The sequence below is a fragment of the Diabrotica undecimpunctata genome, chromosome 5, assembly GCF_040954645.1.
Source record: "Diabrotica undecimpunctata isolate CICGRU chromosome 5, icDiaUnde3, whole genome shotgun sequence".
Classification (NCBI taxonomy): Eukaryota; Metazoa; Arthropoda; class Insecta; order Coleoptera; family Chrysomelidae; genus Diabrotica; species Diabrotica undecimpunctata.
The window spans coordinates 64,946,444-64,967,894 of record NC_092807.1 but is presented as its reverse complement, the minus strand read 5'-3'; the positions used below and the strand labels follow the sequence as shown (position 1 = coordinate 64,967,894).

Below are 21,451 nucleotides of genomic sequence, written 5' to 3'. Positions count from 1 at the left end.
TCACTTGTCAAAGAAACTAAAAAAACGTGAAGTGGTCTAAAAACTAAAAAGTCCCCTATTCAAATTGGTTTTTAATAAAAAAATTAATAATATGTTAAAGTTTTTTTAATATACCCTAAAATTGAAAGCGCAAAGAATCGATTGCAAGTTACAAAATACTTGTAGAGTTATACTGTTTGGACAAGTACAGTTGTTTAAATAATCGCTTTCTGTGACAAACAAAATGAATAAATTTTAAAATATTTTTGGATCTGCTTGATATTTAGCACACTTTAATAACTCATCAATTGCCATAATTTCAAGTAGCTATATTACCTGTCGTTATGCAAAAAACAAAGTTATTAACATTTATAAATTACTACAAACATAATATCTTAGAGTTTACGGTTTTTTGGAATTATCTCAATTATTTATGTATTTAAATTTGGTATTTCTCTACATAAAAAACTTTTTATGGTCTACAACTTTTATTTGAATTATTTTTCTTTAGAATGTATACAAAACATTTCATAAGCAAAAAACTATTTTTTTTTTGCCTTTTAAGATTGTTTAAAAAAACAAAGCAAAATCAACTTTACGTCTTTACGAATTTTTCGTCGGCTACCCCTCATACTATTTAGAATTTAAATTTCTGTATAAGATTTTTTTAAACTATTTAGCGAGGTTCCGTGAACTATTTTCTTATGGCATGGTCAAAGTCAAATATTTTTTTTTATGTGATTAAGCCACAATTATTGGTCGATATGGATATGAAAATTACATTTTTATTTAACCAATATTTAACGATACGATTTCCAATATTTAACCTTGTTTATTGTACAAATTATGTAAAAATGTGTATACACATTTTGTCCAAAAAACGTTTTTTGAGAACGATTTCCTGAATGGAAATCAAAATGTCAAACATTAAATAATTAAAAATGTGATTCTCATCACAATCACGACCAATATTTTTGACTTGATCCCATAAAAACCTAATATTTATCTTAAACTATTCACTGATAGCTTCGATTAAACAGCTTGGAAATTGAAATATGTAAAATATTCCCCTTACACAACTCTCTGGGAAAAAATATCTAAATTGAATAAAAATAACTGATCGTTTATATAAAAAACCTGTCGGTTGAAACCAGCCGGCCGCCAGGTAGATTCATTGTCTTCATTTGAACTTGACCCAAACGGATCGATATTTTTATGTTTTCAAATATTATTCTAAGTATTAATACTGGCAACATCTATTGGCTTTAAAATGATACCAAATACAGTAATTTTACCTCCCGTTGTTACAATGATGGTTTGATGTAAAAAATTTAATATATAAAAAAATCCGATTATTGAAAAACCGACAACGGTGCCAAGCCTACAAAGGTGCACTAAACGAACATACACGACTTATAAATAGAAAATGATAGCATTTCTTGGTGATGCTAAATTACTGCAACGTGAAAAGAGCTCTAAATGATAGCGGGATGTATATATATATATATATATATATATATATATATATATATATATATATATATATATATATATTACGTGATTATTTTGACCAAAAAACAATTTATAAATATGTTAGAAATATCGGGTATGTGGTCTATTAAATAAAAAATCTTTGTTTTTTCTAAATCTCAATATTTCGCCATTTATTTGATGGCTTCATCGGAAGTAACTGTAAAAAACAAACATTTCAAAACACTGACGTACACTTAGATTTACAATACTTACAGAAATTGGAAGATTATACACATAAATAAAATTAATACTAAAATAACATTATTGTTGATGACACTGTACATTTAATAAAAAGCATGTTAAAATTTAAAATATCTTTGAGCACGTTCGTTACAATCAATAAGATGGAACAAGTAAAATTATTTCAAAATGCAAAAAATAACAATGTAAGAAAACATTAGAGGAATAGAGAATAGAGAAAACTATTCCTCTAATGTTTTCTTACATTGTTATTTTTTGCATTTTGAAATAAATTTGGGACGATTGGACGATTGGGGAAGAATATTGTTTACCGATATGAATCCAGGTACTGTCTTTTTTCTGATCACAGGAGAAACCGAGTGTATAGAAGGCTTGGGGAACGCTACGCACAGTGTAACACCGTAGGGACTGTACAGTATGGCGGCGGCTCGGTAATGGTGTGGGGTGGGATTAATTTAGAGGCTCGTACGGACTTAGTTAGAATAGATCGCGGTCGGCTTACATCGCAGAGGTATATAATAGACATTTTAGAAGAACATGCCATTTGCACCATTTATTGTGGATAATTTCATGCTTATGCAAGATATTGCCATATATCGCCAATGCTAATATCGTCAGGAGGTTAAAATACCTGCCATGGATTGGCCTGCGAGAAGACTACGACAACTACCTAATGCACCAAACACATTAGATGAACTGTTTTTGCGGTTGGTTGAAATTTGGGATCAAATTGATAAAGAAGAAATCAGAACGATTATTCTCAGTATATATATTGTCATACTTTTTCTTTTCCAACCAAAGAAAAATAAATAAAAAAAATCCATCGAAATAAAATTTTAAGAAATCATTATAAACAAAAATGTATATATTAATTTAAGATAAGATTTAGTGTAGATAAGAATAGAAATTTGTTTGGCAAACGACCTGTTTCCGTTGCAAACAAAATTATCAAAAAAAAACCTTTGTTTAGAATTAGAAGACATTTTACCTGTAAGTTAATCGCTTCATTGTTTGTAGAGTCGAGTATTAAATGACCATATTCTAATCTTTTGAAATATGTATAAATGATGTATTAAAAAAAAACCAATTTTAAAGTAAGCTATTTAGTTTTCTCTGAAACCGAAATTAGGCTTTTCCAATATCATAGTAAACACAATTTAAGCTTTTTGATTGGACGGTCGTTTTTAAATGGGAATTTGGGAGTCGATGACGAGACAGGAGAAGTCAGTCATATTTTGGTGATCGAAAGAAAACAGTCGTTTGTCTAAAGATAGGGTGTGGTTCGTGAGTTTGGCTACCGGCGTAACGAAAAGAAGTGAATAGTTTGAAGAAGGAGATAACAAGTAGATTAAAAGAGGTCTTTGTATCTACCGTGGGCATTTTATAAAGTATATGTGAAAGTATTCTTACGGCATAAAGTTGACAAAAGGAGGTCCTGGTGTCAAAAATAAGTAGCGGAGTTTGGAGAAGTGAATCAGGTATTTTTTTGTGTAGTCTGAAGGAGGTTTGCAGAGACGTAAAGAAGGAGCCGAGGTGCCAAAGAGGGTAGATCACATCTTTGAGGAGACTGGACTTTTCTCGGTATGTTCCAACATACAACTCAAGAAGAAAATAAACTGTAAGTGTTTGTACAATTGAATTTAATATCTGTGAAGGATCGTTTCGACATAATGTTCATTAGCATTCAAATTTAAGAACTGAGGTTTTGTTAGGCTAATCAAAAGTTTAAAGTTTTGTGGCTTCTTTTTTCAAGTAAAGAAAATTTTAAGTAAAATTGGTTTTTCACGTAATATAAATGTATGTAGCTTTATAATCTTATTATCATAATAATTTGATTTATTTTCTTGTATGCTGATTGATAAGACAACGACAGAATTTAATAATTGTTTTATTCGTTCATATAAAATAAAGAAACGTAAATCTTTGTAATATAATATATTTGTATTATTATCCTTTCTTCTCTATCCCGATAAAAGACAACTAGAAAATCTTTTGAATCCATCGAACACAGGTAATATAAGGATTATTTCAATTTTGATAACAGATAAGTTATAATTTTTTTATTGGCTCAATAAACTAAGTTTGAACTCAAAATAAACAATCATAACAAATGGCCCCCAACGTGTAAGGCGTAGAAAGTATTTCTAGTTAAAATTTAAACGGATAGAGAAAGAAAGCAGATTGATTGAAAATTTATTTGCCGATGGTTAAAGTTTATAATATTTGCTTTTATGACATTACATTTCAAATTTCTCTAGGTACAAAATTTTACATGATATAATTTATGATATTTTATTGATTTTTACAACTGACAAAAGTTTTAAAATTTTATTGCATTTAGTTGAATTTATTGCATTTGGGATAAGAGAAAAAGTTTTCGTCTTTGCAACATTACTTGAATTTCATATTTGGCGGGGATAAATAATCTAACGAACATGTCGACCACAAGGAGTCAAAGCAAAACGCAAGAAAGGAAAGAGGATAAGATAGAAGAGGAAACAATTATTGATGAAGGATCTGATAATGAAGGAAATGCTACAATAATGGAGGAAAGAAAAGAAACAGGGATGTTAGAAAAATTATTAGCTATGATGCAAATACAGACACAACAAATACAAGAATCGTCACAAAAAATGGATAAAAATCAACTGGAAACAAAACACATAATGGATGAAACAAAACAAACAATGGAAGAAAACCAACGGGAAACAAGGCAAGCAATAGAACTAAATAACAGGAATATAGAGCAGCGTCTGGAAAACTATGAACAGGAAATTAAAGGATGTGTTGAGGGGATAAAGAAAGAACTAATACAACAGATAGAAGAAATAACCCTAAAGAATGCAAAACAAGAGACAGAGATTAAAGATATCCAAAATACAATGAAGGAGATACAAAATTGCCAGAAAAAGGAACTAGAGATGCAGAGAGAAGAAATAGAAACTAAAATGAAGGATATTAAGACTGTCCAGAAAAAGGAATTAGAAAAATTAGAAACAAAATTTGAAAACGTTTTACAAGAAGACATGCGAGAAATAGAAAGAAAAATGGAGGAAATCAAAAAGGAACAAAATTCCGGGGAAAGAAGGGAAATGGTTATCCATGGAACAAGCGAGGTAAAAATACAGTTTGGCGGGGACGTAAAAAAATTACACCCAGTAATTTTCACCAACAATTTAAAAAAGAAAGTACGACATATCGGTAATTTCGAAACAGCAAAGGAAACGATAAGGAACCATCTTAAAGATGAGGCAAGTTTATGGTTTGATAGCAAAGAAGAAGAATTGCAAACTTGGCAAACATTTGAACAAAAATTTCTGAATTATTTCTGGGGGAAAATACAACAGATAGAGATAAACAAGGAATTACAAAATGGGAGATACCGGGATAGTATAGGTATATCAGAAAAAACATATGCCCTACAACTATACAACAATGCAAGACACTTACATTACAACTATTCGTCCGAACAGCTAGTGGAACTAATAGCCAGACATTTTGAAGATACCTTAGAAGATCACATAACCCTACAAAACTACAAAGATATTGACAGTTTATGTCAATTCTTACAAATACGAGAAGCAAAATTAAGAGAAAGAAAAATGAGGAGAACGCAAGAAAATTATAGACAACGAGAAAATCAAGACTATAGAGATAGAGGACAAAACTTTAGGAGAGAGTACACAAGAAGAGAATTTGTCCCGAGGAGGGAAAACGAAAGTAGAGACAACGGAAGAGTAAATTATGAACAAAGAAATCGGCAATGGAACAAAAACAGATATCGAGAGAACCAGAATAGAAACAACAATCGCACATATCAGGAAAACTGAAATAATAATAGAACGAATGAACCGGAAAATCGCGGAAACCGATACGGGTCCGAGAGACCAAGAGAAAATAGAAGAGCGGTCAACAACACACACATAGAGGAATGTGAGGATGAGAGACAAAGCGACAGAAGTAGAAGCGAACAAGAACAGCAAGCGTCTTTTCACGAAGGCGCTCACTAAAGACAAAGAAACAAACAGGAATTTTTTGTCACCCGAAGGAATTTATTAAATTGGCAGAAAATAAGGACAAAATAAGTGGAGCAAATCTGAAATTTGTAGATGGTTTTATCAACGAGACACCGATTAAAATTATGATTGATGCTGGATCGGAAATTACACTGATCAACAGAAAACTAATAGAGGAAGTTAATTTAACGAATTTGATTTACAAAATTCCCAAGGTAAATTTAGTGGGCGCAAATAAACGGACTTTGGCAACGATAAATGAAGGAATACGAATAAAAGTACGATTGGATAAGAAATTTTATGCACTACAATGTGTTGTGATGCCAAACATGTTGCATGATATGATCGTAGGAGTGGATGAATTGGCAGAAAAACATGTGGTGATAGATTTCAAAAATAACACGATGAAAATCACAGAGGAAAAAGAAGAAGAACAGGACAGTAAGAAAATGGAAAAGGAAAATGAGAAACAAAAAAATGATTTAGACAAAGAACAAACGGTGGAAATGAATTTGGCAATGAAACAAGGACAGAGAAGAAAGAGGAGATTGGCAAAAGAAAGTGAAAAGTGGGTTTCCTCAAAAGAAGAGATGAGCCAGAAGAAGAAAAAGAAGAAAGATTAACAAAAGAAGACGAAAAAGGTACAATTGAAACAGTGGTATTTGAAGAAGTATGCGAAATGGAGGAGGCAGAATACAAAATAAATATGTGTAAAGAAATTGAGGAAAAAGAAAGAAAATTGATATGTGGAGAAGAAAAGGAAAAGGAATTGCGTGTAATATTGAGAAAGTATGAAGATTTAATAAATGAAGAAAACAGAGTAGCCAAAGAGTATGAACATTCATTTGAGGTTAAAGACTTAGGAAATTTTCGATCGAAAACTTATCCGATCCCATATAAATACCGACAGGAGGTGAAAGGAGAAATTAACAAAATGTTAGAAGATCAAATCATAGAGAGATGTGACTCGCCGTACATCAACCCAATCGTGATTGTGAAAAAAAGCAGTGGAGAATTGAGGCTCTGTTTGGATGCCCGGAATATAAATCAACACACGGTATCTCAATATGAATCACCCCTCAACATCGAAGCTATTTTTGGGAGAATTACGGGAACACACATGTTTTCTAAAATTGATTTGAAACATAGTTTTTGGTTAATACCGTTAGCAGAAAGATGTAGAAATTACACCGCTTTCTCAATCGATGGTATTGTATACCGATTTAAAGTAGTACCGTTTGGATTACAAAGTGCGTGTGCAGCATTGGTAAGAGCTCTCCATACAATATTAAATAAATATGAAGATTTCATAGTGAACTACATCGACGACTTACTCATTTATTCACCAGATACATCAAGTCATTTGGAACACATAAAGATTATTTTGGGAGAATTGGACAAGGCCGGATTAAAACTGAATGTTGAAAAATGTCAATTTTTTCAAAAAGAAGTGATATATTTGGGATTTAAATTGGACACACAAACAGTTAGTTTAGCCGAGGACCGGGTAAAACTCATAGGTGAATACCCAAGACCAACGAATTTAAAAACATTGAGAGGTTTTCTCGGAACGATCAACTATTTTAAAAAACTAATTCCTGATTTAAGCCAGAAGGAAATTCCTCTGATCAAATTATTGAAGAAGGGTGTTAAATGGAATTGGAAGAAAAAACAAGAGAAAGCTTTTCAAATTTTAAAAGAGGAATTCTCGAAAGGAACGAAAATATATCACCCCATGTACAATTTGCCTTTCATAATACGAACTGATGCATCCATACAAAAATTTGCGGGAGTTTTGTCGCAAATACAAAACAATCAAGAAGTGCCGATTTGTTTTATTTCCCGGGTGACAAAAACACACGAAAGAAAATACAGTGTGACTGAACTAGAGTTTGCTAGCGTACTTTTCTGTGTAAATAAGTTAAGATTTTATCTGTTGGGAGCAAAATTCACAATCGAAACTGATCATGCAGCTTTGGTACATATAATGAAAAATCGTCTGGTTAACAATCGTATACATAGAGGCATTTTGTTACTACAGGAGTATGACTTTGAGTTTCGATATATAAAAGGAAAAGACAACATTATAGCCGACGCTCTCACAAGGGATGAAGACTCGGGGAAAAAGGAAGCAATTGCTTTTCATGCAGGATTGAACATTTTGACACAAGAGGAAGGGGTATTTTCGTTAAACGAAATTAGAACAAATCAAGAAGACCTGGAAGAAAGAGAAAAAAGAAGAGCGGAGAGGGAAAACGGTATATTTTTCAAACGAATTGATGGAAAGGAACTATACGTGATAACACAGACATTGGCAGAAAGGATCATACAGAAATTACACGAAGACAATGGACATATCGGTAGCAGAAAAGTCTGGCTGGTTTTTCGAGAAAATTTTATTTGCCGACAAGATTACCGCATCGCAAAAGAAATTACACAAAAGTGCCAGATCTGTCAAAAATATAAAATTAGAAATTTCAAAAATGAAAATGTTACAAAAAATATTATATCCCGCAACAAATTAGATATTGTAGCAATAGATATGTTAAGCGATCTAATTATGACGACGAAAAGGAATAAACATGTTTTAGTCATGGTAGATGTGTTTTCCAAATATGTAAAATTATACAGTTGCCGTACCACGAAAGGGGAAGAAATAATGAGAAAAATCGACAATTTTATAGCCACCGTAGGAACACCAAGAAGGATTCTTCTAGACAATGCAACATATTTTAGAAATGATCGTTTCAAGGGACAACTTCGAGAATGGGGAATAGAGACAAATTTTGTTAGCATCAGACATCCACAGAGTAATCCTTCGGAACGTTTTATACAGGAAGTGACGAAGTTTCTACGGATTACAACAGAGGGTCAACATCGACGATGGGATAGGAAAGTCGCCGAAGTAGAAACGTATCTAAATACCATCCCGAGCACTGTAACGAAAGAGACCCCAGAATATATAATGAAGGGTATAATGCCACTAAGACCATGGGAAGATAGAGAACAAAAGGAATACACACAGATAATGGAAAATGTGCAGAGGAGATTGCGGAGAGCAAACGAAAAATATGTCCAGAGGCAAGACCAAAATAGAAAAAGAAGACCAGTTACTTTCAAAAAAGGTGAGAAGGTTATGGTGAGAGCATTGCGCGTGTCCAACATACCTAGCAACGTGTGCGGAAAGTTAATGCCTGTTTTTGAGGGTCCGTACATAGTAAACAATGAGAATGGGATAAATAGTTATGAGTTGAAGCACATAGAATCAGACAAGATTAGGGGAATTTATAATATCAACGATGTTTACAAATATTATGAATAAAATACTGGTATTGTTTTTGCATAGAGAAAAATCCCTGCATAATTCAGTAATTTTTATCATATGCAAAGGCGGGGATTTGTCATACTTTTTCTTTTCCAACCAAAGAAAAATAAATAAAAAAAATCCATCGAAATAAAATTTTAAGAAATCGTTATAAACAAAAATGTATATATTAATTTAAGATAAGATTTAGTGTAGATAAAAATAGAAATTTGTTTGGCAAACGACCTGTTTCCGTTGCAAACAAAATTATCAAAAAAAACCTTTGTTTAGAATTAGAAGACATTTTACCTGTAAGTTAATCGCTTCATTGTTTGTAGAGTCGAGTATTAAATGACCATATTCTAATCTTTTGAAATATGTATAAATGATGTATTAAAAAAAAACCAATTTTAAAGTAAGCTATTTAGTTTTCTCTGAAACCGAAATTAGGCTTTTCCAATATCATAGTAAACACAATTTAAGCTTTTTGATTGGACGGTCGTTTTTAAATGGGAATTTGGGAGTCGATGATGAGACAGGAGAAGTCAGTCATATTTTGGTGATCGAAAGAAAACAGTCGTTTGTCTAAAGATAGGGTGTGGTTCGTGAGTTTGGCTACCGGCGTAACGAAAAGAAGTGAATAGTTTGAAGAAGGAGATAACAAGTAGATTAAAAGAGGTCTTTGTATCTACCGTGGGCATTTTATAAAGTATATGTGAAAGTATTCTTACGGCATCAAGTTGACAAAAGGAGGTCCTGGTGTCAAAAATAAGTAGCGGAGTTTGGAGAAGTGAATCAGGTGTTTTTTTGTGTAGTCTGAAGGAGGTTTGCAGAGACGTAAAGAAGGAGCCGAGGTGCCAAAGAGGGGAGATCACATCTTTGAGGAGACTGGACTTTTCTGGGTATGTTCCAACATACAACTCAAGAAGAAAATAAACTGTAAGTATTTGTACAATTGAATTTAATATCTGTGAAGGATCGTTTCGACATCATGTTCATTAGCATTCAAATTTAAGAACTGAACTTTTTTCAAGTAAAGAAAATTTTAAGTAAAATTGGTTTTTCACGTAATATAAATATATGTAGCTTTATAATCCTATTATCATAATAATTTGATTTATTTTCTTGTATGCTGATTGATAAGACAACGACAGAATTTAATAATTGTTTTATTCGTTCATATAAAATAAAGAAACGTAAATCTTTGTAATATAATATATTTGTATTATTATCCTTTCTTCTCTAACCCGATAAAAGACAACTAGAAAATCTTTTGAATCCATCGAACACAGGTAATATAAGGATTATTTCACTTTTGATAACAGATAAGTTATAATTTTTTTATTGGCTCAATAAACTAAGTTTGAACTCAAAATAAACAATCATAACAATATATATATATATATATATATATATATATATATATATATATATATATATAGATATATTGAAAAAGTTGTATTTTATTAATTTTATTTTTATTTATAATAAATGTTGTAATTTTTAAAATATGTGGTTCGTTGTTTAATTTAATATATACCTCAGCTAGCTCAATTATGTATTCTAAGCACTCTGTCACTGTGTGACGTCGACTCTGTAGTCTCCTGGTAGAGTTCAAAAAGAAATTAAACCAAAATTTACTTTAGACTTTTGATAAATTAACCCAAATAAAGCACGTTATTTATTAATATTGAACAAATTTAATATAAACAATAAAATTCGTCTGCAACTTGGGTTGCCTTTAAAAATTTACAAAAGTAGGAGTCGTATAAATCTTAATGTGGTTTAGTGTCGTGACAATAAAATTTATTACAAAATGTGGAGACTCTCTACAAGTACCTAAAAACTAAATAAATATTGCAACTTTATAAAGTGTTTAAATGAAGTATAAAGAAAAAGAAAATGAACACTTTATTCCGCCGACTTTTAACTTGCATTCAAATATAATCAAAATTTCAAATGATCCCCAAAATTATTATCCAACCTCACTTTAAAACAGTTCTGATTTATTTAAAGAAAACTAACTACTCGCAAAATAATCGGTGAAACTGGAATATCAATCCTCTCTTCGGAAGTTAAGGTCCGTACTATTCTATTTTTAATTTAATGATCATTAATATTTTCAATTTTTAAGGCCTATCGCAATTATGTTAATTCACGAATTTTAATTTTCTCAATTTAAATGACATTTCTGTACTCCAATAATAATTTATAAGTCAAATTGTTTCTCTTACTCTCTGGAACAAATTCTGGATATCTCTGCTGTGGAAACTGTGGAAAAACCAAAATTCTAATTAGACGAGTTAAAAAACACTCCCGACCTATTCCACAGTTTCAGGGCTCCCCTTCGTCGAAAAATCCTCGTCGGCCTCCCCAAAAAAACCTATTATCCGTTGCTAACAGCAACCAACGTTCTTTTTCTTTTCGTCTTCTATTTTTTTTTAAACCATAAAACTCTCCTGTTCTGACACATTTGTCAATCCACATTAATTTCTCATAATCACTTTAATCACATCTAATTTGGGAATTTATAAAAAAAATGTTCAGATATAAAACTTATTCTATTACAATGCTAATACAATTTATTCTTTTCATCTCCACATCATTGTAATTTCTTATTTAACAAAACCCCTATTAATTTAGCTCCCACAGACTTGCTTCACAGTTTATTTTCTGACGTTTTTTAAAATTTCTATATTTAAATATTTTTTAAGAATTCTTCTTTTTTTGTTCTTTTTAAGGTTTAGACGATTCACCTATACACTAGGCAACTATACTATTCAGAAATTAGTAACACTATACCAGGTAAGTCAAAATTAATTTATTTAACAATTTACTAATCTTTTTCTCTCTTTTATTTCAGAGTCGAACCCACATTGTGATGGCTTCATGAAATTCATGAACAACAAACTCATATAAAAATCCATTTAAGTTGTATCCTTTTTAACATATTGAAATCATTTCAATATATGTATATCATATGCCATGCCGCTCAAGCGCTACGAAGAAGAAGGTACCCATAAGAAAAGTGTTAAAAAGAACGCAGTGTAAATCTTATATTTTTTGCGCAAATTGCATTATTACATACAATATTAAAAGGTGTTTTGTAATTGGCTGTGGAGTGTAATGTTTGTGTAATTATTAGGAATTTACAAAGAATATAAAAAATTGTATTTTTTTAAATTATATATTTTTTAAATGTTATTCTGAAATGGTATTAAATATTTCGATGTTTGCTTGAACTAGTAAATATCAGTCCGTGTTTCTCTCTGCTATTTCTATAATTTGTAGTGATATTTCATAAAGTACGGTTTTACGGTAATTACAAACATGGGCAATTTAAGATACGTTTCAAAATATTTTATTATTTACATGTTTTGGATTTACTAAATTAGCGAATTATTAAAGCGAGCATATTAAATCAGCGAAACGTTTATCCGGTCCACCAGTGGCGCAGAAAAACCTATAATGGATTTGTCTTTACACAATAATTCAGTCATTATTAGAACGAGACGATAGTGGTATCGGTAATGTGATATAAATTTTTGAAAGCCATTGTATGATAGGGGCTTACAGGAATGTCTGTCCGGTAAAATTAAGTTTTGGGTGGAAGTTATCCAAACTGGGTGTTGGAATTTGTTGTTGTATTTCCTTAATATCTGTTGAATGGGTTGAATGGGTGATTAGAAAGTGAGAGAAAATCCTGAAATTTTTTTGAACTAGGTGTATTATTATTATCGTTGTTATAGTAATCGTTTTGAACCTTTACCTCTTAACTTATTTTTATGTGATTCGTTCATAAAATGCGTTGATCGCCTTTAGATATACAGCCTAGTCGCATGCCTCTAAGAATGTAGAAAAAGAAAATGAAAATCCTTCAAATTCAGGGATCAGGTAAAATATGTCTGAAGGATTATAAGTTTCGACATCTTGTTGAAAATAAGAAATATGCAGAAATTTAAAATGTGCTAGAATACAGAGGGTGGCGCGACAAGTTTTGATTAAAAATAATGATAAATACAGTTATGTTAAAAATTTAAAATTTCGAAGGTCTAGGATTTGATTGACACTAAGTTAAAATATATTGTGCTGTTGAATGTGACACTTCTGGTTATACCGGAAGTAGACGTCAACTTCGTTAATTAACATAGAACCATATTATCTTTTTATTTTCAAATTCTACATAAAATTTTATATAATATTATTTCAGACTTCAAACAATCAAAATCTGAGGTCCCTTAAGCTAGCGGGGACACATGAGCGGAATCCAATTTAACCTACATAATATTTTTTCACCAATTTTTCACTAATTTATTACCACCCTAATAATTTTTCACCACCAAACCAACCTTAAGGGGAGCGATTCTGCTGGCTTAAGGTTCAAGCTAGCAGAATTCAAAAAAAAAACTTTTTGTTGATGGCATATTTTTTCACCAATTTTTCACTAATTTATTACCACCCTAATAATTTTTCACCACCAAACCCCCCTTAATGGGAGCGATTCTGCTGGCTTAAGGTTCAAGCTAGCAGAATTCAAAAAAAAAACTTTTTGTTGATGGCATATTTTTTCACCAATTTTTCACTAATTTATTACCACCCTAATAATTTTTCACCACCAAACCACCCTTAATGGGAGCGATTCTGCTGGCTTAAGGTTTAAGCTAGCAGAATTCAAAAAAAAAACTTTTTGTTGATGGCATATTTTTTCACCCATTTTTCACTAATTTATTACCACCCTAATATTTTTTCACCACCAAACCACCCTTAATGGGAACGATTCTGCTGGCTTAAGGTTCAAGCTAGCAGAATTCAGAAAAAAAACTTTTTTTTGGTGGCATTATTTTTCACTACTTTTTCACTAATTTATTACCACCCTAATAATTTTTCACCACCAAACCACCCTTAGTGGGAGCGATTCTGCTGGCTTAAGGTTTAAGCTAGCAGAATTAAAAAAAAAAACTTTTTGTTGATGACATATTTTTTCACCCATTTTTCACTAATTTATTACCACCCTAATATTTTTTCACCATCAAACCACCCTTAAGGGAAGCGATTCTGCTGGCTTACGGTTCAAGCTAGCAGAATTAAAAAAAATATTTATGATCTACCACAGTGTTCTGCTAGGTTTTTACGAATTTATTACAACTTTAGTAATTTTTCACCCCTTACTACCCCTTTAACAAAAATTAAATAAATTTGTTTTTTCAAAAATACTTGAATACATTTACACGGTGTGTATGTGCGCGTGTGTGTGTGTGTGTGTGTGTGAAAAACACTTCTGTTGTAATAATTGATATATTTAATTAAAAATTACTACTTACCTATTACTTATTAATTACTTACTAAAAGTACTACAAATTTCACTGGACTGATAAGTCCGAAAACGTTTTGAACTTAATCCTTTAGGATTTTTAAAATTTAATTAAATATACCAATCACAACAGTGTTTTACTTCAATGTTCGAGTTTTTTAACTATATGATATACAGTCAACTCACGGGAATGATCCCTTTTTAAGTTGTAAAATTTTGTTAAAAAATAGGTAGTGTACAAAACAACAATATTGCAATGTTTAGCATATGAAAAAGTTGGTGAAGTTGGTGTTTGTGTAAATTCTAGCATTTAAAGATGTAAACTACTTTCCTTATTTGAATTTCTAGTATTTATGGGAATTATCTTCCACACTGACACATACGGATTTCAAGATTGGAGGGTTATTGGAAAACAGATCCACTATTCAGCTTAAAATCTTTTTTGAAGAACATCGGAAGAGATCTTTTTCTTATATTTTTAAGGTGCTTAATCTTCATCCATAATCCAATGGGACCGAATGTTATTCCTGAAGATCGGTTTTATAGAATAAGAAGTTATAGACTTTTTAATAATAAAATGACTGCTCTGCGTTATCCAGTAAAATAATTATCGCTAGATGAATCGATGGTACCGTGGAAAGTTAGACTTAGTTTTAAACAATATACTAAACAAAAGACATAAAAGACGATATCAAGGTTAGAATTAATTCGTAAATTAATTTATAAAAAAGCAAAGAAAGACGGAATATCGCACGCGAACATTTACCTATAAATAATTGCTAATAAATCGGACAAACGCGAAACGAAAACGAAAAGATGCAGAGTATGTCCTATCCTAAAAATAAGAAAAAACCCAATTTATGGGTGTGTGGATTGTGCCGAGAAACCAGATCTCTCCGTGGGCGATTCTTTCAAACATTTTCATAAACAAAATAAATAAGTTAATATTTTTTTGTAATAACCTTTAATTTTTACCTATATTCAACTGACAATGAATGAAAAATCGACAAAGAATTAAAATACAAATATCTTTAAATTTTTAAAATGCTGCTAATATAAATTTATTTTACTACGCAAATAATCTATATCAGCTGTTCTGACCAACCGGTAATTTCGGTCTCATTTGAATATACCTACTTAAAATGTTTTGCAATATAAATTCTTTATGTTATACACCTAATCTTAAAATTATGTTTTGACCAATCGTTAATACTCTTCTTATTTAAATATTATTAAAATATTAAATACTTAAATTATTTTTCAAATTTTCATCTACCTAATGAATGCAAATCTTTTAACAATAGGGTGCAATAGGTGCGCACGATCCCGACGACCCTCCTTTACAATCAGATAAATAATGTAATAGACGTAATAAAATTATTTCAATTTGAATATTTCTTACCTGGTAATTTATTCTGTGAAATATAAAAATTCCATTGTATTTACTAAAACTCAACTTGATTTCAGTTATTTTATATTCATAAAAAGGACTAACGATTCGATTTCGCTTAGCCATGTAATACGACTCGAATCAGAGTCAATTTTTTAAAACGGGTAAAATTTATAGTTTTTGGAATAAAGTGTTTTCATATTTTTAATATTTAAACATTGAAAAAATAAATATTAGTTAGTATAGAATAACATTTGAAAATGTTTTTCAATTAGGGTAGTTGAGAAAAACATGACTAGGCTGGTAAAAATATAGTAAAATTCTAGCAGAGCACTCTTGTGTTTTCAAAAAGATTTTTTATTCACCTAGCGTCAATGTGTATCTTGTTGAATGTTTCCCATTATCTGAAGCTTAGGGGGTCAAAAATTATAAGGGTGGATCAAATTTAGTAAAAACCAGGCAAGCAATTTATATTTTCAGTTACAAGTAGAATACAGTAAAATTATAAAAATAGATTTTTTATCACCTTAAATTTTAAGGTAGTAGAATTATTGACTCCTCATAGAGGGTAGTTGAAGGGTAAAAAATTACTAGGATGGTAATGTATTAGTATAAATCTAGCATAATACTGTAGTATCTCATATTTCCGAAAAGATTTGCTTTGCATTCAACCAGCGTAAATGTGTAGATGTTGGAATTGGTGAAGTTCGTTAACATTTAGTAAAAACTAACCAGAGAGTTTCTTATTTTACTTATAAATAGTATTTAGTAAAATTATAAAACAAAACTTTTTCACCTTTAATTTAAACATAACAGAACTATTGACTTCCACTAAGGGTTAAAAATAAAAGTCGGGGGATAAAAAATTACTAAGTTGGTAATAAATTCGTAAAAACTTAGCAGAATACTGAGGTATTTCAAGAATACGTTTTTTTCTTATTTTGCTGGTTCAAATATTCAGCTAGTAGGAAAGTTTTCGAATAGGTTTATGGGAGCAAAATTATCAGGATGGTCAAAGTTTAGTATAAACTTAACAAAACACTTTTTTATTTCAGTTATAAGTAGTGGACAGTAAATTTGAAAAAAAATTTCTCCTTAAATTTTAATCTACCACAATTATTGACTTTTCACAAGGGGTAGTTAAGGGGTGAAAAATTACTAGAATGGTAATAAATTCGTAAAAACCTAGCAAAACACTGTGGTATATTATAAATATGTTTTTTAATTCTGCTGGCTTGAACCGCAAGCCAGCAGAACCGCAAGCCAGCAGAATGGCTCCCCTTAAGGGTGGTTTAATGGTGAAACAATATTAGGGTGGTAATAAATTAGTGAAAAATGGGTGAAAAATATGCCATCAACAAAAATTTTTTTTTTGAATTCTACCATCTTGAATTTTAAGCCAGAAGAACAGCTCCCATTAAGGGTGGTTTGGTGGTGAAAAATTATTAGGGTGGTAATAAATTAGTGAAAAATGGGTGAAACTATATGTCATCAACAAAAAGTTTTTTTTTTGAATTCTGCTAGCTTGAACCTTAAGCCAGCAGAATCGCTCCCCTTAAGGTTGGTTTGGTGGTGAAAAATTATTAGGGTGGTAATAAATTAGTGAAAAATTGGTGAAAAAATATGCCATCAACAAAAAGTTTTTTTTTTGAATTCTGCTAGCTTAAACCTTAAGCCAGCAGAATCGCTCCCATTAAGGGTGGTTTGGTGGTAAAAAATTATTAGGGTGGTAATAAATTAGTGAAAAATGGGTGAAAAAATATGTCATCAACAAAAAGTTTTTTTTTTGAATTCTGCTAGCTTGAACCTTAAGCCAGCAGAATCGCTCCCATTAAGGGGGGTTTGGTGGTGAAAAATTATTAGGGTGGTAATAAATTAGTGAAAAATTGGTGAAAAAATATGCCACTAACAAAAAGATTTTTTATTTTATTATTCTGCTGGCTCGAACCTTAAACCAGCAGAATCGCTCCCATTAAGGGTGGTTTAGTGGTGAAAAATTATTAGGGTGGTAATAAATTAGTGAAAAATGGGTGAAAAAATATGCCATCAACAAAAAGTTTCTTTTTTGAATTCTGCTAGCTTGAATCTTAAGCCAGCAGAATCGCTCCCCTTAAGGTTGGTTTGGTGGTGAAAAATTATTAGGGTGGTAATAAATTAGTGAAAAATTGGTGAAAAAATATTACGTAGGTTAAATTGGATTCCGCTCATGTGTCCCCGCTAGCTTAAGGGTCCTCAAAATCTGGCCCTTAAAGATACAAAATGAAGGCTGAACAAATACTGGAAGAAATGAAATTTCAAAACTGGACTTTAGGTTATTTTTGATGATAACAATATGTAATCCTTCAAATTCGGCAACTTATTTTCTACTTAAAACCATGTCGGCTTACTTAGCCCTCAGAACACTGTTATCGAATCCTTTGACAGAGGATACAGCTTACAACAAACAGTAATTAACTCACATTACAAAGATTGCCACACTGCATTTTAAGCTAAAATCACCTTCTTCTCAATACACACATGGAATTAAGGGAAACTTTGCCAGATTTTCAAAACTCTGCTCTCTGATTCACAGCACACTCCCCTCTAGCTATTTATCTTCTCCGTGTCAAAATCGTACACTATTGTATCAGATTTAACATCGTTGCCAATAGTGTCCCGCTTCTGCGACGCCTTTGATACGAAATTAGTCCTTAATTATCAGTATTCAAATTTTTGTGAGAGCTTATTTTCGACAACTACTTTATTTTTAAAACAAAATATTTTACCACATTTACAATTATGTGATCTTCCTCGAAGAGTAAAATTCTGTAAATGGTTTTTAATTAAGATCCATTGCTGTATTGCCAGATTACAGTAAGAGCCTAAGAAGACATCCATAGAATTCTGGCAGGCAACGATGGGGGAATTCTTTTTTGGACATCTAATATCACGGAGCAAGACACCGTGGCATCTTTCGGCCGAGTAGGATACTAGGCCAGAAGACCCCAGGGTAGTGCCCGATTAACCGTGTTCCAGCTAAAGCCTTAAACACTGAGAGTAGTTAAGGTTTCAGATTTTAAGAATGAAAGAGGTGGTCTTGCCACTCAATGAACAACTTAAATAAAAAACTAAAAACTTATAAATAACTATAGCTATTACTGTAAATCAGAAAATATTTCAGCCGTTAGACCATAAACTGATAAATAATAATAACCATAAATTTCAGATCCCCCGTTAAATTTCCTCCTCTGTCGTCCTGTTCCTTTTTCTTCAAAACCCTAGAAACTGCACAGTGTACTTTTCTCCATTCTTTCTCTCCTCTCAACATTATGTTTACCATGTTTTTTTCATCCAGCCCGAAATCCATTCGCCTCTCGAAATCTACGCTCTCATTTGCTCATCTCTGGCAGTTAAAAATTTGGGCGGGAGTATCCGTTACCCCACAAACAGTACAGTCTGCACAGGCAGATTTGCCTATTCTATTTGTGAATGTTCCAAAACTACCACGTCCGGTCAGAAACTGCGTCAGGAAGTACTTTAGTTTCCTGAACTTACATTCCCACTACGGACTCAGATCGGGAATAAGCTCTTTCGTTCACCTTGCCTTTTCGCTATAATTCGCCCATTCTCTCTGCCACTTTACAATGTTTCTTTCTCTATCATTCTCATCTATATTTCCATCTATCCTTCACGCATACATCCTCGCTCGCTTTTTGCACAACAAAACGATCAGTATCACCGCTCCAATGACATATAGAGCCTTATTTGAAACCGTCCTATATGCGCTAGATATCCTGAGGAGCATTCGCCTTTGCAAAGTCTCCATCAGATTAGCACATTTTGCAGTGTTTAGTACGTTACACCACATAGGGACACCGTAGGTTACCCCCGACTAGAAAACTTCATTAAGCATCCTTATTTTGGTGCTACCTGGGCTTCCAATGTTTGGCAACAGCCGTATCAACGCCTTCAGATTTCGGTTCACCTTTCCTACCGTCTTTTGGATATGTACTCCGAACCTTAGTTCTTCCGACAACCAGACTTCACCAGACACCAGATAATTAATTGATTTAACCAGCGCAACCTTAACACCTTCCACTATAAAGCGAAGAGTGGATTTTTCTCGGCTCCCATTAAGAACTAACACCTCAGTTTTTTGAGGCGCTAGCTGTAGATCGTTATCTCTGATCCACCTTCTAATATGACAAAGGGCTGTGTTAGCCGCATTAGCCATGTCCGTTTTCTTAGTCGCCTTAGCAACCAGTGCGAGATCATCGCCAATCATTTACCGTTTCGCTGTAATCTTCCGTCCCGTTAGTGGTAAGAGTGCATCCGCTAGTACTGAACACCCTGCGGAACATCCTGCGACAAACGGACGCTGGTATGTTTTTCTCTTATGGACCGGTCAGTAAAGTATTTGTACCTGGTCAACGTAATTTAGGTACTTACTATCGCCCAATTTTCTCAGCCTGGACATGATTTTTCCCATGATGCCATGTTAAAGGCATTCTTGACGTCAAGCAGGATGGGAGCCACCCATCTTTTTGTATCCTACGTAACCAAAGAGGTTACTTCTGTAACCGCATCTATGGTTGACCTTTTAGTCCCAAAATCATATTGACAGTCGCTCAACGCATGCTTTTCTTCCAGCTTTCGCTCAAGGCGGCCAAAAAGATATTACCCTTGTGTCGTATACTCCAAAACAAAATAAAAATGTTTTGTTAGTCTCTAGTCTACATCACAAAAACATAATTGATGAAGATTCCGGAAATTAATATAAACCAAAAATTGTCACATTTTATAATATGACAAAAGGAGAAGTTGATACCCTGGACGAAGTTTGTTCATTGTAAAATACAAATAGGTGGCCCGTGGTAATATTTTATTCAACTATGAACATGGTAGGTGTAAATGCAATTGTAACAACCCTAATACCAGTATGAAACATCGACTCTTTTTAAAACTATTGCTCTGTCATTATTAGACGAGCACTTAAAAAGAAGATCATTACAGTCAGATCATTATATCATCATTAGTTACGCAAAATGTACCACCGCAAGTAAGATATAGACTTCAAGAACTTACAAATACTAGAACTCGAGAAAATTTGCTAGGTATGCCTATTGTGACAAAGAAAAGGCGCGGAAGTGTAAAAATGACAATTAGTCAAAATAATATTGCAAAAAATTCCATGCATTTTTATGCCTCAAACATATTAATATTTATTGTGACGAATGTTCAAATTAATCGTTTATTTTATCATTTTTAGTTTGTTTCAGCATTACTTTTTACGTTTCTTTAAAATAAATATCTCATGCTTCATAAGTAGTTAAATAAATATTTTTTTAATAATAAACGTTTTTTTGGTATCAAAATGTAGGATTGTAAAGAAATGTCAAAAAATATTAAAATAATATATTATCCAATATCATATTCACATTTCACAGTATTTATAAGAAGATAGTTAATTAATAAAGGCAAAGAAAATATTGAAAAATATACAAAAATATATATTTATATTATATTTATATATCGGGTCTGTTGAACCCAGCGCTATCAAATTTGTATCAAAAAAGACGCTACCACCGCATTTAAAAGCTTTAAATGTTGTTTGTTTTTGCAGGTAATGTAAGTTCAATTTAATATTGTACAAAATAAAAAAATAAATAAATACAAAATAAATTTAAAAAACAAAATTTGTTTAATTTACTAATGTTTGTATTTTGAGAACGATTTCC

General features: G+C 31.9%; 1 protein-coding gene across 1 annotated transcript in view; it reads right to left on the bottom strand.

Moving 5' to 3' along the window:
• The window catches only part of LOC140442227 (uncharacterized), a 35,694-nt gene extending 15,696 nt beyond the window's left edge, over positions 1-19,998 (bottom strand). Inside the window, exon 1 of the mRNA XM_072533304.1 lies at positions 19,708-19,998. Within this exon, the coding sequence (XP_072389405.1) occupies positions 19,708-19,998 (291 nt within the window). The remainder of the gene's footprint in view (positions 1-19,707) is intronic.
• Positions 19,999-21,451: the final 1,453 nt, after the last annotated feature.